At 26.8% G+C, this 22,720-nt stretch overlaps 6 protein-coding genes across 7 annotated transcripts; 3 read left to right on the top strand and 3 right to left on the bottom strand.

Moving 5' to 3' along the window:
* Positions 1-1,716: 1,716 nt before the first annotated feature.
* On the bottom strand, positions 1,717-3,433 carry LOC128963566 (uncharacterized). The gene is made up of 2 exons (XM_054310080.1): positions 2,952-3,433; positions 1,717-2,885 (listed from the first exon to the last, which is right to left on the bottom strand). The coding sequence occupies exons 1-2, from the start codon at positions 3,262-3,264 to the stop codon at positions 1,717-1,719; spliced, it is 1,482 nt and encodes a 493-aa protein (XP_054166055.1). The 5' UTR covers positions 3,265-3,433.
* Positions 3,434-3,461: 28 nt separating this feature from the next.
* Positions 3,462-5,163, top strand: LOC128963565 (SET and MYND domain-containing protein DDB_G0273589-like). Its single transcript, XM_054310079.1, has 4 exons — positions 3,462-3,682; positions 3,756-4,284; positions 4,352-4,915; positions 4,981-5,163. The coding sequence occupies exons 1-4, from the start codon at positions 3,579-3,581 to the stop codon at positions 5,161-5,163; spliced, it is 1,380 nt and encodes a 459-aa protein (XP_054166054.1). The 5' UTR covers positions 3,462-3,578.
* Positions 5,164-6,701: 1,538 nt separating this feature from the next.
* On the bottom strand, positions 6,702-8,648 carry LOC128963116 (protein asteroid homolog 1-like). Its single transcript, XM_054309593.1, has one exon. The coding sequence runs from the start codon at positions 8,595-8,597 to the stop codon at positions 6,711-6,713; it is 1,887 nt and encodes a 628-aa protein (XP_054165568.1). The 5' UTR covers positions 8,598-8,648; the 3' UTR covers positions 6,702-6,710.
* Positions 8,649-8,765: 117 nt separating this feature from the next.
* On the top strand, positions 8,766-10,224 carry LOC128963458 (DNA ligase 1-like). Its single transcript, XM_054309966.1, has one exon. It carries the CDS (start codon positions 8,916-8,918, stop codon positions 10,179-10,181), a length of 1,266 nt encoding a protein of 421 aa, XP_054165941.1. The 5' UTR covers positions 8,766-8,915; the 3' UTR covers positions 10,182-10,224.
* A 2,400-nt stretch (positions 10,225-12,624) lies between these two features.
* Positions 12,625-16,472, top strand: LOC128963563 (putative methyltransferase-like protein 7A). The gene is made up of 3 exons (XM_054310078.1): positions 12,625-12,861; positions 15,810-16,091; positions 16,215-16,472. The coding sequence occupies exons 1-3, from the start codon at positions 12,625-12,627 to the stop codon at positions 16,464-16,466; spliced, it is 771 nt and encodes a 256-aa protein (XP_054166053.1). The 3' UTR covers positions 16,467-16,472.
* Positions 16,473-17,828: 1,356 nt separating this feature from the next.
* LOC128963449 (ABC transporter G family member 23-like) lies at positions 17,829-22,461 on the bottom strand. Of its 2 annotated transcripts, none has more exons than XM_054309957.1 (6): positions 22,395-22,461; positions 20,305-20,600; positions 19,492-19,932; positions 18,783-19,444; positions 18,178-18,727; positions 17,829-18,120 (listed from the first exon to the last, which is right to left on the bottom strand). In XM_054309957.1, the coding sequence occupies exons 2-6, from the start codon at positions 20,585-20,587 to the stop codon at positions 17,873-17,875; spliced, it is 2,184 nt and encodes a 727-aa protein (XP_054165932.1). In that variant the 5' UTR covers positions 20,588-20,600; positions 22,395-22,461; the 3' UTR covers positions 17,829-17,872. The 2 variants fall into 2 exon arrangements, with proteins under 2 accessions (XP_054165932.1, XP_054165931.1); XM_054309956.1 differs by having other exon boundaries at positions 20,305-20,678; positions 22,395-22,454.
* Positions 22,462-22,720: the final 259 nt, after the last annotated feature.

Genomic DNA, 22,720 nt, shown 5'->3' with positions numbered 1-22,720 from the left:
TTTATCGGATTTTCCATATGTTTTAAACTGACCATTACTTTAGTCACTTTTGTCATTCTTGGGTGAAAATGACAATTTGCATAAACCACGTCTTAGTCCACTAAAATCGTAAGAATTTGATCCGACAAACGTTGACATCTCATACAACACTGGTTTCTGTTTCTTTTGATTATTTTTAAGCTGTTGTTGTTGTCCGGGAAAAGTAATTATCGGAAATATTATATTAACGGTAATATCGTCTCTCAATCACCAACAGAATCGAACGGTAATAACCGTCAGAATCGGTGCAATGTATTGAATATAGAACTCTAACACTAATTCAATGCTATTTTTATACCTAACTTGTTATTGCATAGAAAACACTTAAGACATGTAACACTTAAGAACTATATATAACTTTACTGTAATTATTATTAAACATAAAATTAGATTATTTTAGATTATTACAAAATTATATTATTGTTAATTATTATTAAATTCATTAAAATATTAAATTTAATTAAATTTAACAAATTGTTGTCCTAAGAGTTGTCTAAAGAGAGACTTTACATTCAAAATATGTGTCTCAGATGAGACCTTCTATATACAGGAATATACCTAATCTGCATAATATCTATCTCAGTACCAAAAAAACTCATTTGAAAAATAATACAAAACTGATACATAAATAATGTAAACCAAATCACAAGTAGTTTGTAGTTAAAGTTTACAAAAAACTAATTGATTAACAAATTAATGAATAAAATATATTAAGTATTAAATATCAAAATAAGTTATAAATAGAAAAATACTCTGAAATAATTGTAATGATTATTGAATAAAAAATGAGAAGTGTTTTGTAAAAATAAATGATAAATTGTTGAATCAATTGTGTGTTTTAATAGAATGGTATTTTTTTAAGACCAAAATCCTGTTTAACATCACTACCGTCCGTACGCGCATATAGCCCCCCCTAAGGCATCCGGGGCTATATGTAAAACTATGGGGCTATATGTGAGCCTCATATCAAAAGTTTGATTTAATGAATTCCCCACTATTGAAGTTTTTGAATGTCTAAAATTAACTCTATGTTGAACCACCCCCTATCGTTTCGTACCCCCACGACTTCCCAGTTGAGGGGGTATATGTGAGTTACAGCCCATAGTAAAAGTTGATTTTTATTTCATAAAAAACCTGTTAGGGTGGGGGCTATATGCGCGTACATACGGTACTGTATATTTGATTTGTTATAAATGTTTTTATAATATGAGTATAAGTCAGACATTCGACAAATTTTCAACAGATATAATACTGTAGTTAACGAGTGATTGATTGACAATTAATTTTAGTCTATATTTCTAATAAAGTTATTGATTTAGAAAGAGATCGGAAAGCATTTTATCAAACATTTATTTTATCAAATTTCTATTGTTAATAGACTTTTGCAAAATGTTTTCATAAAAAGTTATTATAAATACAGTATAATAAATACATTTACTATATATTCTATTAATTAATATTAATATATTAAATAACTATTTATCAGATAATTACCGGTACATACATTTGAGCCATTGATAAAGTATTTAATAATTATTTTAAAATATATTTATTCAATTATTTTAATAAACATAATTTTATTTTTACATTATTAACTTTTTATGTGCAAAATTATAGAAATTATTTGATATTTGTTAACAAAAAATTATAGTATTGTAATGAATGAAATGAATGAAATTATAATGAAGTGTAAACTCTATGTTCGTGAGCTTCTCTTAGATGAAACTCTAAGTCATTGTAAACATATGTCTTGTAATCACAGTTTGAAAAATTACAACAAAATATTTGATTTGTCATAAGATTAGCTTCAGTTGAGTTGAGGTCAATGTCATACAATTTATTATAAGTCAATTGACTATTATTACTATTATTAACAATCAATGAGCACTGGGAACTGTTATCGTATGGATAATTCATGTACTCATTGAATCCATTTATCAAATTGATATCTGGATTATATGGTATATTGTATGGTATATTCATCAGCTGTGTTGATACTGACGACGACTGATGCCATAACATATGACTTTTCCTTTGGTTTTCGTCTTCAAAATAATAGCCACATTCAGTGCACATATTACTCACATTTTCAATCATTTTTTGATGAACTAACTCATCGTGAAGTCTATTCTCTTCATGAGTTTGTTGTTGTTGTTGCTGTGTATGACTGATCTCATATTGAATCGGTTGACTTTCACAATGATTTTGATGAATATATTGTGTCTCATCTTGAGTTTGTTGAGGAGTTTGCAATTGAGTTTCATTTTGCAACTCAAGAGTACAGTCTGATCGCTGAAAGAGATATTTTTTGTTTTTCTTAGACTTTGGCATTGCTTTAAATTTGCTTTTCTTCAGCTCCTTATTAGTCACGTTATTATCATTTGATGAATCGGTTTTTAAATACTTATGGATTTGTGAGATATGTTTGTCCAGACTTTTCTTATGTTTATACTTTTTGTTACAATAATTGCAAACAAGAACTTTGTCTTCACTGACTCCTTGAGAGACAATAGTTTCCGTATTTAGTAATTCATCGATTGTTTCATCAATTGAATCACAATTATCTGTTTGATCCGTTATATCATCGGTAGAGTCAGTAGTGTCTGAGATATCAATTTGAATACTATTCCTGAGAACCCTATCGATGGTATCTTTAATAAAATCAATGGTAGAGTTGAGTCTTTCGACTTTCTGGTCGTCAGTCTCTTGATGGCAGTATTGATGTATTGAATTATTACTAACTTTAACCCTATTTTGAGCATCTTTTGGACAATTTGTAGACACATCAGTGTCAGCCATATGTGTATCACTTGAAATGTCAATCGTTTGATATTGAGTTGACTTATCTATTACCACAAAAAGAGTTCATTTTATTCAATAACCCAGAATTGATGTCATTATTAATGATATACCGGTGCAGATCTCAAGTTTCCCGAGTGTGTCGATGAGTGGCTGTCTGTCGACTGAGATCTGGATGTGATTGTGACACACGTCGAGCACTTGCATCTGTTGCAAGAGTTGGCGTTCATTTTCATCTAATGTACTTCTGATACGAGTGCCATCCCTGTGACCAACCATTTGGCGGCAATTGAGGTAAAGTTGTCGATACAAGTTGGCCACCACTTCATGTCTGGTAACAGATGTCTTAAGTCTCTCTATTTGTCTGTTGGTTTCATTGAGTTTACAAATCAATTGGTATTTATTTAAACCAATTAAATGACTCATTGTTTGAGTCAATCAAAGAGTTTATTGATTGGATTCAAACCAAAACAATAAACACATCATTGACTCCATCACTACATTCACTGTCAACACAACATTCAACACAACATTCAACACAACATTCAACACAACATTCAACACAACATTCAACACAAATAACAACGCATTCATAACATTCAACTCAATGTCTATTCAATGCAATCGTTGGCGTAATTGAGTGTAAATGTGAATCACGTGTCAACCGATTGCGTGCATTGTTTTGTCACATGAATTGGCGCTTATATTGCAAGACATTCAAGAGCTGATCCCATGAAGTCATGTCTGAACTACAGTTGTCACAGTCTGTACTCAAATGTCGACCGTTTGTCTGCGCACTCAAAAGCACTTACAAGTCATTGCGTTGCGATTATTGCTTTCAAAAGTATTATCTCATCCATTGTCACAACTCTTGAGTTTCAATTGATTTAATTTCTTCCTTTTATATGTCATTACAGTCTACCAATTGATCAGACAATTCGTTGCGAAAGATGTGTAAAGATGTGGTACTGCAGTGATACGTGTTGTATCAATGACTCAATTGGTCATAGCTTTGAATGTGATGTCGACTATGATTTGATCCAAATTATCACCGATCAGTTCAGTTGTTTAGATATTCGCGATGAGTCTGATTGGTGTAAATTTAGAGATCCCGATGAATGGTTAACACATACACTACTTTTATTACGTGTTTTGTTTCGAATGAAAGCTGATCCCAATTGTACGACAATTGATTACCAATTACCGAACGGTTCGACTGTATGTTACGATCAGATAAACGCTCCGTTATGTGAACACATGCACAGAGTTTACGATGAGGAAGACATGAGTGACAAAGACAACAATCTAAAGATAGAGCTGATCGATGAGATCACCTATAACTTTGGCGCATGGCTTCAGGTTGTTAAACAAATATTGGATTTGAATTGTATTCAAACAAAATTAGGTGTAATTACTGAAGAGGTTTTGATGCGGACCTTTCGTATTGTATGTCATTGAATGTACGCTTATTTATATGAAATATGTCTTTAAAATATATTATTTAAATGAACAGATAATTGGTTATACGTTATACGTTTGTGACTCGACTTTTCTCAATGATATCGGCAAAGCCTTGTATATAGAGATGTGTTTTATTACGCATTCATGTATTCCCAACTGTTGTCCACTCTTTGACGGATCAAATTGTTTGGATCTTAGAATTATCAGTGAAGGAGTAACCAATTTTTCTCAACTCAGATATGATTATCAAATTGAAATGACTGGTTATCCGGCACTCGATTTGTTTGAATCACTGATTATGCGTAACATTGATTGCAAGTGTATTAAGTGTTGTAATCCACAGATTAAAGAGTTATCAATTAATTATAACAAGAATGTGTTGAATGCTAATCTCAAATATGGCAATTGGCCGCCTCTTGATTACTGCCAATCAATGTATGAACCCATTGAAGACGCTCTGGAAAGTTATGACAAACTCTATGGAAAACATCATCCAATGATTACTGCAATGTTATTATGGAAAATAAGAATTGAATGGTTTATGATTAACTGTGAAGAAGACAAAGATATCACTAAAGAAGATTTGTTTTCAACTTATTATAAACTTAGGAAATCAGTTAGTTTTATGACTTTTAAGGTCACAGTTTTTATTTGTTATAAATTTTGTTATTTTTATTTTAGATGTCAGCCACTCATGGATTGGATCATATTTGGTCTATAAAATTGAGATCAATTGATAAACCATTTCAGCAATTAATGTCTGATCCAAATGCCATCAATACTAGCTCTGAATACTATGATATTATTGATAATACAATTGAACAGATAATACCTCGCGCAGTAATTAATAGCAAACTATCATAAAATTAATTTATTAATGATTTAGTTTTTATTTTTTTATAAAATAAAGTAAATAATTTTAATTTAATATTTTCTATTTTTAAAATACTAATTTAATGTCTAATATTTTTAAATTATACTATAGTTATATAAATTTGTTTACTATAATAATTATTTCATGTAAAATGTTGTTTTAATACAAGCTATAGAATTGTGATTATTTTTTATATCACTAATAATTAACTAAATATTAAATAATTTTATAATAATTACTAGAAGACAAATGATAAAGTTAAAGCTAAAATAAGTGTTAAAATGTTGGCAACGGTTTAAAAATTTATACTTATTGTTATACAGTGTAAAAGTTTGTAAAAATGTATGATTTGATGTGATTGGCGAACATAATTTAAACATAATTTAAACATAATTTAAACATAATGTCTATTATCAGTGAGAAATGTTAAATAACTTTTATTTTTTATCTTTTATTTAAGTTAAAATTAACATTAATTTAACTAAATTATCAAAAGCATTTTGAAGTTTAAATCAAAATATATTTGAGAAACTTGAATACAGCCCAAGTGACAGTCATTTTATATAATTTAACAGTAAGTATCAAAAAATATATTTGGATTTGTAAATATCAATAAATTAAAATTATAAGAAATATGTGATAAATTGATTTTCATAACTATTGATAATTTATCTGTATATTTGTCTGTTTGTCTCAATTTTTGACAAATTATAGAATTTCGATGAAATTTGGATTAACAACCAAAATGTAGAATTGATTTGTTTGTCTTAAATGCAGAAATTCAGGAAATGTCGACAAAAAGAGATAGAAATATATATTTTTAAAATTAATTTTTGTCTAAACTATATTTGAATAAATAAGTGATGGATCTCTTAGTGAATAAATGTTTTGCAAACACTTTTGGTTCCCATATGTACTTTGATTTATTCAATGTTAGTATAATTTAATTGTATTAATGCAATACTTATTTACATTATTTACTTTTGATTTAAAGTAAATTATAATATTTTATTTTTTATTGATAAAATCAGTATTGATATTGACATAACTAATCTAATATTTACTTAACTCTGTGTATAAAAATGACAAAAATAGCTTTAATTTATTTCTTATTACATCCACTTTTTGTACAATAGTATAAACTTGCAGTTCCTATGAAATACACTATTTATTTAGCAATAAAATAATATTGTATAATAATAACTATTGTTAAATAAATAAAATCAAATCAAATAATACGATATACAGTAATAAAATAATGATTTTCAAATATTTTAAACTATTATAAATTTTTAATTATTATTTATACTTTATAGCTATTAATATATTCAAATGTATTATAAAATATTTAACAATTAGTTTTAAATTAACACTAATTATTTGTAGAACTATTTTAAAAATAAATTCAATAATTTTGTTAAATATAATAAAAATATTGGATTTAAGTTTATTTATATTAAAACAATTTTTATATATTTTATTTAATTTAATAAATAATAAAGAAAAGTGAAAATGAAATAAAGGTTTGATTTGAAGTTTAGTTAGAAATTAGATAATTTTGATTTATATCGTTGACTGCATTACCATTGATGTCAAACACAACCAATTGAATGATTTCATTATAAATGTTGGCCATTAATGGGTAGTTCTTGAATAACTGACAGACAAATGCTTTGTAATTGTCATCATTTGACAGTTGTTTTGAAGTGTTGTATATAAAGATACCATTCAAACAAAAGTATGGGTTTCCTTCACGAATTGGATTTTCCAAAATTGTATTAATAAAGTGAAACATATGAAAGCACGACTGAAATTGTGAGAAATTGTGAACAAATTGGACATTAAATTGTTGGCTACTCTTTGGTGGAATACAGAGTTGAGTCCAACATTCTTCATTAGACAGGTCTTCATTGAGATAATAAATAATACTTAGAATTATGGATCCAATAAATGTTTTCCAATTGCTTTCTTTGTTATGAATCCTCCAATAAATTAATAAAATTATAATAAGAGTTGTGCTATCAATGGATGAGACGTCTTGACACAAATCAAAGACCATAAGAGACACTTTGATTCTATTAATGAGTCCTTCGGTGACTCTGAGAATTGACAGCAATAGAGCTCTTCTTTTATGAATTGCCAACTTTCTGATGTTTGCCAAAACTGGTAATTCTTGTAATTCAGATATCTTGAGTTGTGGTGAAACCAAGTGATCAAATCTATTTAAATCCTTTCGAGTCATTACTTTGATTTGTGACATAATTTTAGTGTCTGTGCGAAGTAATCCGTAAAGAAATTTTCTTAGACTTAATGTACAGTCAAAGCTCGATGGCTGCGAAAAGTCTTCTAATTGAGGATAGAGTACGTGAGTCTTCATTTGAATCACATTCATAAGCGCCGGACGAATGACTCCTTTGTGGTATTCATAGACAAACCAATCGGGAAGAATGATATCAACATCTTCTTCAGCGGTCTTCACTTTTAAGGTATTGCACTTAAGTTGGGGATCCATTAAGTGACTTTCAAGACTACATCCACTGAATTCATTTGTTTGATAGCAAGTCATTAGTTTCTTAAGATCACAACTATTAATTGATTTCTTGTTTTGTGAAATAAATTTTAAGACTGACTCTAATACTTTGTCGAAGCTCTTGGTTGTTATCCATTCCATCAATACATCTATTTTGTGATTACAGTTGCGAAAGATCTCATTTCTCATGCCATCGATGCCATTAAAATCAAGTAAACGTCTTTCCAGAAGAACACCAATTAATGGTAATAATTCTTTTCTAAATCCTTTATATCTCTTTTGCAAAGAACTTGAGTGATAGGCTTTGCATTTTAAAAACCAAAGCTTTCTGGAAGTGCTAAACGATAATTGCCTTCTTTTGATTGGAAGTTTAGATATGACGGCAATATCATTGTCCATAAAATAAAAGCATTTCTTATTTGAAACTAACGGACATTTAAGTTTGTCTGCCAAAGAAGCCATTTGTATCCACGGCTGAGAACAGCTCTGAATTATTTCGATGTTTAGATTACGAAGAACTGAAGTGAACACATAATTACAAAGAGTGGGTGATTGAAGTCGACGGCACCGGTAATCATCTTTAACCAGATTTTGAATTTCTTTAATTCTATCGTTAAATGCATTATCATATTTGGTTGGATCAATGGATCCGTTGTAGATAATAATTGGCACGACTTGGCAAATCTGAAGACGTCTTACAAAGCTTGTGATGGTATCAGCAAAGTGTGCATAATTGGTGCCATAATTGTCATCTCTGTGTTGACGACTCGCTTCAAAGTACAGTTCGTGTTGTATGTGATGGCCATCGATAAGGACTTTAGTGTCTCTCAATTCAATTGGTTGTGTGATATCTGTTTGTGAGTTAATAAAGTCAACGAAGTCTGAAATCATCATAATTTTAAAGAAATTTGATTTGATTTAAGTGATTATGAATGAGATTATGTATGAAATGATATAAATTTTAAATAATTATTGTTTAAATTTTTTATTAGTATTAATGCGTGAATTAATAATGAAAATATTTCAAACCAATAATTATCAATTTTTAACAATCGATTTCAGAGAACGAAAGTTATTTAAATAGCAATTAAATTGTATTTTGAAAATTCGTTATTAAACTGATTATCAATTGAAGTCTTATTAAGAGATTTGTTTCAATTAGACTATAATTCAGAGATAATAGTTGAGTGCTGTCTGTAATACACATCAAAAATGCCGATTATTTCAGATAAGTTGAAAAAGGCCACAAAAAAGGCCGAAAAGGAAGAACAAAAGCGCAAAGAAGAGGAAGAACGTCGACTGAAAGAGGAACAGGAAAAGAAAGAACTGGAAGAAAAAGAAGCTAAAGAACGGGAAGAACAAGAAAAGAAACAAAAGAAAATGGAAAAACTTCAGAAACGAAAGGAACGACACGACAAACACAAGAAAGATAAGGACGAGATGGAGAAAAAGACAATTATGAGGAAAGAGATGGCTTTAATCAAGAGATCAATGGCTGCCAAACCCATCAAAGATGAAGATATGCTTCAACGCCAAGGATATCAAATACTCAGAACTGAAGTCAAATCGGGTCACTATAGCCGTGTATATCGTGCTAAACAAGACAAAAACGAGTCAGTAATTTGTAAAGTCGTTATTCTAGAGAAAGTACCGAACGATTATCGACAAAACTTGTTGGAGTCGGCCGTCAAGATTCAGCGTTATATTGGATCAAATGCTGAAGAGAGTGCCAACAAAGATACGCCAAAAAAGGATACTAAAGAATCCAAAGAATCCAAAGAAAGCAAAGAAGCTAAAGAAGGTGACGCCACACAAACCGGTGCTGATGCCAGTGCCGCCCCTACTAATGGAGCAAAACATGCAAATCTGGTCAAAGTTTATGACATCTTTGCCACAGACAAAAAGGTATACATATTTCAAGAAGAATGTCTTCCACAATCTGTCTTTGAAAAGTTTCGTAAAAGTGAAACAGTTGATGAAAATGAGGTCAAGAAGATTGTCAAAGACTTGGCCCAGTGTATCAAATACCTTCATTCTGTAGGTGTGGCCCATTGTAACATTTCCATCAGTCACGTCATTCAAGACAAGCAAAATCAACTAAAACTTGTTGGTCTTAACAAAAGCTGCTTCTACTGGGACTCAGATTTGGAGGCTATTATCCCGAAAAAGAAGTTATCAAAGAAAGACTTTGAAAAGAACAATCATTTGCCGCCCGAAGTATTTAAATCTGAGACTTGGGATCCATCACTGGCTGATGTCTGGAGCTTTGGTGTTGTTTTATGTCAATTGTTGGCCAAAGAAAATCCCTTCAAAATGAGTTCGCAATCGTTTGAAGAACAGTGGAAAGCATTCGCTGAAAGCAAACAATTTTCAGATGAAGCCAAACAACTATTGGACCGAATCTTTGTAGAAGATCTCCAAAAGAGACCCAATATGTGGGATCTGATCAGCGATTCCTTCTTCAAGAGTGTTTCATAAAAGCAATCACACAATTGGCTATATGTTCAGCAAATTTCATTTTCATTTGATTGTATTTTAATAAAATTATTCTCATTTTAATATAAAATTATTATTTATTTTTTACATTTCATTGTATTGTGTTTTTGTAAAACTAATATTTGTTTGGTTTTAAAATTATCGCTAAATAATCTATATTTTTGTTAAATAAATGATTATTATATTCAATATAATAACATTTATTTTTAATATTATAATCATATTAAGTATTTACACTTAAATCAATACTAGAGCTGTATTTTTATTTGATTACAAAATTATACTGTACTGTACTGTATAATGTACGGGATATTAGATTATCTGTATATAAAAATAACCATTTTTTTGTTATTGGTTTTTGTTTAATGTGTATTCAATTTAATCTTTGTATAGTAGATAAAAAGTTTTTATAATCAATTATTTACTGTATTATATTATTTTTTTGATACATAAAAGAATATAAACATAGAAAACAAAGATAAAAACCAAATGTCAAAATAATTTGAGATCATTTTTCAATAAAAAATTAAAAAGGTTTTCAACAAAATAATGATTTTTTATATATAAACTAAATAAATGTTTATATTAGGATATTTAATATGCCATTAATATACCAACATATAATACAATACTGTTTTAACATGATGAATCTTTATAAAATTTATTTTGCCAATATAAATTTTCATCAAAAATGTTAAAATATAATTAAAAATAATATATTGTAACCACAAAATACAAACATAATAATAATAATTGAATGTTACATAAAAAATAGATTATAATAATGTTGGATATACTGTATAATATATTTTTTAATAAGTTAATACAGTAGTTGTTAGCTATATATAAATTATATATAAAATTTACTGTATGTCTGGTTCTAAATATAAATTATAAATTACAGTATATTATTATAATAATAATATTCTTTGTATAACAAGCCATAAGCTATGATTATTATATTATGTTTTTATTTTGTATTTCTCTGTGTAATCATATAAAAACTCATTTTGTCTACATTTTATTATTTTTATAATATAAAAAATAAAATTAGTTTTATATATATATAAATTTTAATATACAAATATAATTCAATGCGATTTGACATTTTTTAAAAATTGTAAATTAATTTAAAAACAGAATATTATATAATTTTTCTGATAATAATTTATTAAAAAAAGATGAAAATATTTCATTTACAATAAAATAGGTTTCATTATAATTAGGGTTAGATCAGATCCTTGTTTTATATTCCCTATAGTTCCTTATGTTCCCTACTCTCTGGGAATTCCTATGGAATGTACTAGCTTATTCTACTAAACTCTAAACAATACATATTATTATAGAAGAACAAATATTCTATTGAAGTGTATATTATTTTAAAGTTGTTATTATAATTATTAGAATTAATTTTTTAATATTTCACTATTTTTGTGCACAATTTGCATATTTGTAATAATATAAAATATATTTCCATTTCTAACGGGAGTAGAAATAAAATATTTTTCACATTTTGCGGGAAAATTGGAGGGATTTTTAGGGAACTTCCATCCCTGGGAACGTCGATCGAACTCTAATTATAATATATAAATGAAATAATTTTTGTAAAGAAAGATACTGTACATAGAAATACAGGACTACTGTATAGTACTGTATATATGATTATAAGTTATGTTTTGAGTCAAAGCATGAGTGAGTCGTTGCCTATTGACTGGTAAACCCCAGCGTTAGCTATAAGAGAGTGGATGATAATAATGACACAGAGATTGCAATTGAATGGATGAATGAAAAGTTGTCCTCTAATGCCATAAAAGAGATCGATATTTAGTAGATGTGATAGTTGTGCGCAAATCTATGAAACACACGCATAGTGTTTGCCAAACAATGTTTTATGGGTTCAGATGTTAGATCTAAATCATAGCTCACATGTAAGTCCTTAAGACTGCTTTAAAGCAAACATTTAAGATATTAAACTCAATGTCCATTCGCCTAATGTTTTCATCATTTTCTCATTTTTATGTCTTAAATATTTGAAATATTTTTGTTTAAAAAAACCATAATATTTATTGAAAACTGTATACAGTATTGTATTCTGTATTAAATATAAGTGTTTATAACATTAAGAATTAGTTGTTTGTGAAATCATTGATAAAAATGTTTTAATGATTGATTATTTCGTTAGTCTTACAACATGTAAGTTATAAATAAAGTGAGTCTTATTATAGATATTTAAGAATCAATAAAAAGTTTTGACAACTTTTTAGTTCATGAATACAATTATACTTTTGATTGATTAATGCGTTAAGTTTCAAATCTACTATATCGCTATATCGCTATATCGCTATATATAAATATATAGTAATTTTCATAGACATTGTTTGAATTGAATTTAAATTTTAAACAAAATTTTAATTGCATTACAAAAATGTATGTTTTGGACAATTTGTCGACTATTTTGTATTATACGTTTGCTGTAATAATAAGTGCTTTTTTACTACTGTTAACACTGTTGTATGCAAGCGAACAGTTTCGCAAATTATGGTTTTCCTGGTTTTATACAATATTTTGCACACAATTTATCAAAAGAGGAGGGAATGCCATTAGAGCCAAACTTTTTGAAAAACTTTCACGTTTTCATACAGAGGATCAATCAAAACAATTGGTATTATATCTCATTTATATTACATATTTATAGTATTTCTCTTTATTCTCATTGTTTATCACATCTAATCAATTATGAGTTCAGTTTAAATAATACACTATTTTTTAAAACAAATGTTGTTTATCGTATTGATTGGTGAATATACATCTGATTTTATATGAATAAAACTAATGTATATATTATTTTATATATTTATGTGGTTTAATAATATAGATTTTTAATTGATTTTAATAAAATCTAACAAAATAATTAAATTAACGAACAATTAATAGATTAAATAAATTTCATTTCTAATGCATTTTTATTTTGTTAATTAATGTGATAAAAATTGTTCAATTTTATTTTATACCATTTGAAATAACGTAATAAAAATAAGATAATCAAATTTAGCAATGTAGATTTCTAAATAATTAATTTAATGTATTTCTCACACTTTGTTATAATTTATTTATACGTTCACTGCTTCTATCATTAATCTAATTAAATGATGTATTTATATAAAAATTACATTATAAGACAAACTATTAAAGAAATGAATCTAATATTTTATAAACAAATTATAACTATATTTTCTAAGAAATGTTTTCACAATTGATCATAATTTTATAAAATTCAGACAAATTTGTTTTCAGCCTATATATGAGTATATGCTTATCGATCAAAACAAGTTTATAAGTAAAACAATATTTCATAATTTTTATAATAAAAGTTATAACATATATCTGGTTAAACATTAATATAATTATTGTATTCTAGTATTCAAATAACATATTTTACATTTCAATTTATTTTTCAATGCTCTGAATATTTAATTATTAGTAAATATTATGACTCAAAGTTAGCTAAATAAAGGAATTTCAAATAATTATGAAAATTTTAGAGTTTATTAAAGAAATTTCTGTAAAGATATTTGTTATCCATTTAGTAATAGTTAATATCTCGGAGTAATTAAGGGTTAATATCTCGACAAACATATAATATTTTATCAAATTTGTCTAAAACAAAGAAAATCGTCCCAAAAATATGTCATAAAATTTAAAAAATTATTTTTTGTGTTTTTGAAATTATAAGAAAAAATAAATAAAATATTATATTATAAATACAATCACTAATTCATGTGATACTCAAGTGAACTCAATTAATGGCATTAATTTGAATTAAATTAGAATATAATTTAAGTTAAATCAATATCGAGATCAATGGAGACCACTTTAATGTCAATCTTGTAAACTCATGAGTTATAATAGTAATTGTATTTATTATTTTTGTAGTATTTTCATAGAATTTCAAAAGTATGAAAAATATTTATTTATATTTTTAAGGAAATATTCTATGTTTTAGAAAAATTTGCTAAAATATGATACAGTAATAGTGTTATTGAGATATTAACCATTAAAAGACTAGAGTGTTGTACTGTCCGTCACAGTGTATATACAGTAAATTAGATCTCATTAGTGTTTTATTCATATATTCTATGATTTGCATTATTAATTAGGTTTCGTGCAAATTGTTTTATTTTCCAGGAAATCTATTTTCATATGAAGTTTTATTATATAGTTATATCAAACTGAATCAAACGATATTATTAAATAATTAATTTAATTTTAAATGTATTTAAATTATGTAAAATATTTAAGTTTATATACTAATAATATATAGTTTAGATATTAATAAATATAAAATATTTTTTTTTCTAACGATGAAGAGAGAGAGAGAGAGAGAGAGAGAGAGAGAGAGAGAGAGAATGAAATATATTTGTTTTGCGGGAAAATTGGATGGAATTTATTATTCCTTAAGAAGTTGTCCGAACTCTATATAATAATACAGTATTTTGTCTGATGTAATCTGGAATCTCTTAATTTAATAATAGAGTAAAATTTCCATAAAATTTATTATTGAATTTTTTAAAGAAATTTTCGTGAGATTTATTACAAATTTCTATCTTATATTACAGTAAATTTGAATTTACAATATTCCAAAATAAGGAAATGAATAATACTTTACAAAATTTTTATCAAAAGATTTTTCATCACATTATTATAGAAAAATGTTAGTTAAAGATGACATTCATATATTTAAATTACTTATAGTTTGTTAATTATGCAAATTTCTATTAGAATTTCTTATTTAAATAATTATAAATATTTTTATTAACATAATTAATATTTATTTTCATTTCAATGTTTATTATACTCCAGAAGTTTATTATAATATAATTATAATAAAATACAAAACATTATGATATCGAATACAATATTTACAGACCATTAAAAAAATTCCGTTACAAAAGAGCATTAAAGTAAAAATATTTTTTTAAAAATAAAAAGTATTTCAGACATTACTGAAATATATCCTTAAAAAATAYAATATATTATGTAATATATAGCTATTGAAATGTATTTAGGAAATAATGAACAGTATGTAACAAAACTAATCAATTTTAATTACGATATGTATTGTATATCAAACACTATACTAACAATGTATAGATGAAAGTGGTATCAAAAATACATTGTAAGTACTGTACCTTTTCTTACACATTCTTTACAATTATGATATATAATTTAAAAATCTATAAAACACATCCCTATTAATACATATAATGCGTTTTTGTATTTTTTGTTATATTATTGTAAAAACATTTTAAAAGCTATTGTAATAGTACTGCACTTTCAAACGGTTGAGTGAATAATGATAGAAATGCGTTAAGAATTTCTTTAAAATAAAAACTATTTCAACATTTACTATAAAAACATATATTTTTTAAATATTTTAAATGCACTATAGTTGTTATCATGCTAATTTTATGTAATTTAATCCCTATATATATAAATATATCATTTTTTAAAAGCATTTTATTGTATAATAATAATAATAATATATGTTATTTACGTAATATATAAACAGAGCTGAAAATAATGTTAAAACAATACTTTACTTATTTTTAGGTGATTCTAGAGATAGGACCGGCTCGTGGAAACAATTTTGAATTTTATCCATCAAATTGTCGTATAATAGCACTCGACTATAACAGCTATTTTGAGAAATACTTTCTACAAAATAAATCAAAGTTTCCGAACATAATCTGCGAAAACTTTGTGAACGGAATGGCAGAAGATATGCGACAAATTCAAGACAATTCTGTTGACGTTGTGGTCGCCACTTATGTCTTGTGTAGTGTCAAAGATCGCACTAAAACTCTCCAAGAAATTCAAAGAGTACTCAAAAAAGTAATCAATTATTTATTATTATTATTAATATTAATGATGTTTTATATAACAAAAATAAATTATAATAAACTAATAAAATATTTAACGATTTCTATTGATTTTGTATTAATGGTCAACAAAAAGGGTGGAACCTACTACTTCATGGAACACGTTGGTTATCCCCATACATGCGTCAAAAATATTATATTATTTGCCATACAATTAATATTACAACCTTTTTGGTACGCATTCTTCGGCGGCTGTCATTGTCATCGACAGTCGTGGTCTCATATAGAAAGGGCTGGATTTCAAAAACTTCATTTAAATTATGAATATCCGACTGAAATGGCATTCATAGCCAGAGCTCATATTTGGGGAACAGCTATAACTCAATAACTAATGATTCGGTAATTTATATTTCAATATTAAGCTATAAATTGTAGTTTATATAAAAAATTATTGTTTTAGAAATATTTATATTAAATAATATGTTTTACTTATTTCCATGACATATAAAAATAATATCTTTTAGAGGATTAAAAATTGTCATTAAAAGACATTATGAGACATATTCTCATTGATTCTTTAATATTAAAAATATCATAAAAGTATTCAATAAATGATAGAAGAAATTACATAAAATACTACTCATTATTGGGATATTTTAAACAAGTTTTATATTTTCAACCAAAATATTAATTTAAAAACATTAATTCAATCCAGATTTTACTCACCAAACAATAAATTGATAATAAAATAAGTTAATAATGAATAAATAAAATAAAATTAGTGAACTTATCAAACTTAATCCCATTCTTTAATTATTTATAAAGAATGTCTAAAAACTGAATTATAATCTAAAATATAGAAACAAATAATAAAATTATTGATTCGTTTTCTATAGATTTAGAAAATTTGTTTTAAATGTTATTTTTATATGATTTTGTTTTTTCAGCTGCTCTTTGATGTCAGAATAGATTAATTTTTAATACGACAAGTACTCTACTTTGTTGACAACAAAATAACATTAGGAAATAATTAAACTTTTGATAATATTTCAAAAGTTGGGATATTATAAGACAACATTACTTAAATGTTTATTTGACGAGTGAAATATTTATATTAAAATGTGATTAAATTGTAGTAAACCATGTATAATCTATTATTTACATATTTGATATATAAACGATTTACTTTAGAAATATACTACAGAATATGTATATAATTTTAATTTCACCAATAATTATTAATTTATTTGTTTATTTAAAATTTTGTTTACAAAAATTGATCCTGAATAAGTAATCAATATTCAAAGTAGTTTTATCTAATATTAAATTATATTATAAGGCAATACTTTTATTTTAAGTAGAATTTATCACAGATACAAAATAATAATTAAAACTATTATAAATAATATTGTTATTATACAACTAATTTAGAACTAAATTCTTAGAATTAAAACAAATAAAAATATTTATAAAAATAACATATTTTACTAATAATATATTGTATAATAAATAACATTTTATGAATTATTTGGCTGTTCTGTTGACATAAAAGCAATCATTTAACACATAAATCACACAATATTGCAATGAATTGTTGTATTAATATTTTTATGGATATAAACAACTCTGTGTTTAAATCCATAATAAATAATATTATAGAAAATAAATCATAGAATATATAAATATTTGTATAATAGGTTTGTAATAGAATTGATAACAATGTATAAGATTTGAATCTAAAATATCACTAATAAATAAACCGTTGTTTAAAATATTGATTTAAATAACAATGTTTTACGAACTCGTTCTCCATTTAAATATGAAAATCGCGAATAAAGTTATTAATAGAGAATAACCACAAGAAATAATAAAACCAATCAATACTTTAAGACTAAAGACATTTGTTCCGCGACTAATAATACAGCGCATCGACTCAATTGGTAGTGTCAGTGGAAGTGCTTTACTTAGCATAGCTAATGGTCGTGGCATTGCCTCTATTGGCCACGTTATGCCACTTAAGAAAACACCGGGAATTACGGTTCCTGCGGTCGTAAAAACAAATTATAGTTATTATAGTATTGATAAACCATTGATATTACCAGAAGTTAAAAGTATAGCAGAGATAGCATTCGGACAAATGGCAGATATGAGAAGTCCAAATGATATGCCAACCACTCCTTGCAAATAAACCAATACTAATAAAGGCATAACTGGTCCTCTCATTGGCACTTTGTAGATGACAAAAGTGACACTCAGTACTAACAGCTCTTGGATTACAAGAAGTTTCAATTGTGTTATAAAATGAGACAAAAGGACTTCAAAGCCTGAAGTGCCCGTTGATAAACATCTCTCAAGCAAACCATTCATCTGATCCTTAATCAACAGATAAGCAGTCAAAAGCATTGGCGATACGAAAACAATGGCCACAACATAACCGGGAGCTAAAAACTCTTTAAATGTGGGATTTTCTGAACCGTATATTATTTGGTCGATAACTATTGGTGAAGAATATTTGGCGATATATTTATCACTTATAGTGGACAAGAAATCTCTGACACTTTTAATAAGCGAATGAATCAATAGTTGTCCGATAAGAGCATTTGATAAGTCAGTATAGAGTTTGATATGAGTTGTACTAAAATCTTGAATCTGAAAAGTTATGTCAGATTTAAATTAATTGCTTTAAAAATCAATTTGTTTTTACCGTTAAATTTGTAGAACTGTTAAAATGAATGTATTTTGTTTCAATCATTTGTGAAAAATTATCGGGTATTTCAATAGCTGTCCAAACATGTCCTCTGACCACTGAATTGATGGCCGAATCGATTGATGAATATTCATATTGTCGAATGAATTCGTTATCAATGAATCTAAGAAACTGACGACTCAAATGATCAAATTTGTCCGAATTATAAGTGGCAATCGGTAAATCACGCATTTGATTGCCAATTGATAAACAAAATAAAATTATTTGAAGCGATGGAAACATAAAGAAGAATAACATAAGAAAGAGATTTCCGCGAATCACATACACATTCTTCTTAATCGATGCAAAGAATCGTAAAAAATTAAAGTTTATTAATTGACTGTTCATTGCCGTGAGTCGGCGCTCACACAATGGCCAGTCAGCTATTGGTAAAGTTGTACTTTCAAAGTCTTCAATAACAAAGTTTGGCTGTAATTGTTTGAAATCATTATCGATTTGGCAGAGCTTTAGATACAACTTATCAAAAGTATTTGTATTAAATCTGAGAAACAGTGCGTTTGGCTTATCTTCAGCTAAAATCCTTCCGTCTCTCATAAGACCTATTTTGTAAGCACCGTCTGCTTCTTCCATATAATGGGTTGTTATAAATACAGTTAAGCCTATAATTAGAAATAATGTTAGCGTTTGTTGTAAATAAAAACAATACCTTCTTCTCTGCAAAGACAGTTAAGATGATCCCAAATGGATAGTCTGATAAGTGGATCCACATTAACAGTGGGCTCATCAAGCAGAAGAAGAGGTGGCGAATGAATCAACGAAACAGCCAATGATATACGCCATCGATGATTATCAGTAAGATTTCTGATGAGTTTCTTTTCGTCCGGAAGATTGAAAAGCGATAATAAAAAGTTGATTCTTTGATTGATGAGAGCCATTGGCACACAATATAAGTTACCGTAATATTCGAGAGTTTCATTAATTGTCAGTTCGTTGTGTAGGGCTATCCCTTGAGGCATATATCCGACACCAATTCCCGGCACACGACTGTTGCACACATTTGTGCCAAACACACGAATGTGTCCACTTTGAGGTCGCAGACGTCCGATCAGACATTTCAATAAAGTTGTTTTCCCACTACTAGTCGAGCCTTGAATTGAAAGTGATTTTATAAAAATTATTTTATTTGTATTTAAAAATAAGTTTTTGTCAATTAATTTCTTTATTATATAAATAATCGGTCAGAAAGTGTAGACAAATAATACCTCTATTAATACACTATTTTATTCTCTAAGTCTAGACTCGGAATAAATGCCAAATAAATACTAAAAACGGCCAAAAATTAAAAGAAATGACAAAAAGTAGTAAATATGTGATTCACTAATAAATGCGATAAACACTACACATAATCCCTAAAAACAAGAGATATTTTGTTATATAATATAGGAATCAAAGCAATCAATAAAAAGACGACTAAAATATTGAAAATAATGATTCAAATATTCTGTAGAATAATAGTTACCAAGAAGTGCATAGATGCGCCCTTTAGGCACCTGGAGGTTGACATTGTCGAGAACTAGTTGTTTGTTATAAGCAAAGCAGACATTATTGACATTAATGGCACATTTGTCGGGCGGCGTCCACAAGTCACGGACAGAGTCGGAATCAAGTCTTTCAATATTATGGATGCGTCTGAAGAAAGGGGCTGTACTTAAGGCAAAACGGAGCGCATCTAATGAGGCTAACCGACCATCATCTGAGTCACTATCTATTGAGGACGAGTTCTTGTGAACCTTAAATGACATTTCTTGGTCTTATCTATAATACAATAAACACAATAAGGTTTGCGATATTTTTGCCAAACATTTGAGGAAATTATGACATTTGAACCAAAGTCTACAGCAATAACAACACAATTAATTAAAACAGGTTTCAATGAATCGTTTTAAATACAAATATATTATTATTTTATTACAATATATCTATTAATTATAGGAAAATCTAAATTTTCTTCTATTAATTGACAAAAAAACAAGTTTTTCAGTAAATGAATGTAAAAATTATATAAATATTTAATATAACAAAAAAGCCGGTTATTTGTTAAACCAATTGAATTTAATTATTCAATAAATACATAGTTTTTAATACAATGAATACCAATTCAATGCTAATTACAAGTGTATTATTAAATAAAAAAGTTTTTATCAGTTATTTAGCTTAAGAGTTGTCTTAAAGAGTATAAACATCTATAGCTATAGCGTCTATAGACTACAACTACTGTATAAACGATGTTATCTTTACTTCACAGACAATAATACTGAAAATATTACACAATATTATGACTTTAATGAGTCAATCAAATAACTTAACAAATAGTTGTCATTTAGTTAAGAGCTTCTAATAAATAGCATTAACTTTAAGTATTTAATAAATTCATGTTATAAATCATAACTATAATTAATAAATCAATTTAAGTAATCAAAATCACTGTAATCTGTAATCCTATCCAAATAATTGGTTGTTTTGTTTTTATGTTTCAGTATATCATATAAAGTCATATTATTTAATGAAATTTAGTAATAAATGTTTTGAGAAAACTTAAATATGTTAATCAATATAATTACAGTATTTGTTATGTAATTTTGAAGTTATTTTATATAATATAGTGTTAATACAGATTATATCAAGAAATTCAAGAAATTTATTATTATATCACGTATTTTCAAAGTTAGGAAAACACAGTTTGACCTTATATTTCAATTTTACTAAAAATATAACAAAATTAGTATTAAAAGTATAACTTAAATAACAGCCAATATTTTGAATATTCAAATGATTTCTTAAATTGATTATTATTTTAGATATTTCTTAAAAGCAGATTAAATACAATTAAAATAATGAAAGAGAAATACAGTATAATTTATAATTTATATCAATGTATTATTACAATACAGTATATAATTATTATTGTATTTAAACAATACTAATGCTGTAATTATATGTAATTGATTACCAAGGTTATAACAAAGTGGTTAACAAAGTGGTTAACAAATTGGTTAACTAATTGATTAACTAATTGGTTAACTAATTGGTTAACAAATTGGTTAACTAATTGATTAACTAATTGGTTAACTAATTGATTAACTAATTGGTTAACAAATTGGTTAACTAATTGATTAACTAATTGATTAACTAATTGATTAACTAATTGATTAACTAATTGGTTAACTAATTGATTAACTTTTCATTTCAAAACATTTAAAATAAATAAATAATTGTATTTAAAAAATGCATAAAACTATGGATTAATTGAATTGAAATATCATTTATCGGATTATTTGCCGAAAATCTAATATTAATATTAATATTAATAGCAATGCATTGATAATAGACTGTAATATTGATCTCTAATATCGTGTATAACAACATAAATAGGGGTCAAAAGGGGTCAGCAGTGTTGTGACCAATCAGTGACTGAGTTTTAGTAGAAATAGAATCTCAACACAAACTTTGGTCACAGATATCGGCGACAGAAATGACTGCAATTGTGGACTCATTTCAAACATATTTCATAAAATGACGACAATATTAGATAATCTTATTATTGCTTACCATTGGGTTTGGCATCAGTTGTGGTGATAAATGAAGAGACAATGAAGGAGTGGATCAATTGGTCGATGAAACTACAGAACAGATGATTACAAAAGACAAACACAACTCAAGTCAATCATTACAACAATTATTGTATTGTTTATAATTGAGACCTAACTTTCATAGTTGTGTTCATTGAGTTACGCCTTTTTAGCCAAACTATTGCCTCATATGTTATGACAAAACGTAAAATAAAATTCAGTTTAACTATGGATTCAATGAAATGTAAAGACAATGAAAAAGAGTTTGAAAGAAGAAAATGTCGGAGAAATGGTTGGAATAAATAC

Source organism: Oppia nitens, unplaced genomic scaffold (assembly GCF_028296485.1).
Source record: "Oppia nitens isolate AA-2021 unplaced genomic scaffold, nextdenovo-longstitch-racon4-pilon3 scaffold7_pilon_pilon_pilon, whole genome shotgun sequence".
NCBI classification, from domain to species: domain Eukaryota; kingdom Metazoa; phylum Arthropoda; class Arachnida; order Sarcoptiformes; family Oppiidae; genus Oppia; species Oppia nitens.
Note: the sequence above shows the minus strand (reverse complement) of the source record. Positions and strands in the feature narration are given on the sequence as shown.

Coding starts and splice junctions, on each gene's coding strand:
- LOC128963565 (XM_054310079.1), top strand. CDS start 3,579: ATGTCTGAACTACAGTTGTCACAGTCTGTACTCAAATGTCGACCGTTT. Junction 3,683..3,755: donor TGCGATTATTGCTTTCAAAA/GTATTATCTCAT, acceptor ATGTCATTACAG/TCTACCAATTGATCAGACAA. Junction 4,916..4,980: donor ATTATAAACTTAGGAAATCA/GTTAGTTTTATG, acceptor TTTTTATTTTAG/ATGTCAGCCACTCATGGATT.
- LOC128963566 (XM_054310080.1), bottom strand. CDS start 3,264: ATGAGTCATTTAATTGGTTTAAATAAATACCAATTGATTTGTAAACTC. Junction 2,886..2,951: donor GAAACTTGAGATCTGCACCG/GTATATCATTAA, acceptor TTGTGGTAATAG/ATAAGTCAACTCAATATCAA.
- LOC128963458 (XM_054309966.1), top strand. CDS start 8,916: ATGCCGATTATTTCAGATAAGTTGAAAAAGGCCACAAAAAAGGCCGAA.
- LOC128963449 (XM_054309957.1), bottom strand. CDS start 20,587: ATGTCATTTAAGGTTCACAAGAACTCGTCCTCAATAGATAGTGACTCA. Junction 19,933..20,304: donor GCGCATCTATGCACTTCTTG/GTAACTATTATT, acceptor TTTCAATTCAAG/GCTCGACTAGTAGTGGGAAA. Junction 18,121..18,177: donor TGCTATACTTTTAACTTCTG/GTAATATCAATG, acceptor TTACGACCGCAG/GAACCGTAATTCCCGGTGTT.
- LOC128963116 (XM_054309593.1), bottom strand. CDS start 8,597: ATGATGATTTCAGACTTCGTTGACTTTATTAACTCACAAACAGATATC.
- LOC128963563 (XM_054310078.1), top strand. CDS start 12,625: ATGTATGTTTTGGACAATTTGTCGACTATTTTGTATTATACGTTTGCT. Junction 12,862..15,809: donor AGGATCAATCAAAACAATTG/GTATTATATCTC, acceptor ACTTATTTTTAG/GTGATTCTAGAGATAGGACC. Junction 16,092..16,214: donor TTCAAAGAGTACTCAAAAAA/GTAATCAATTAT, acceptor GTCAACAAAAAG/GGTGGAACCTACTACTTCAT.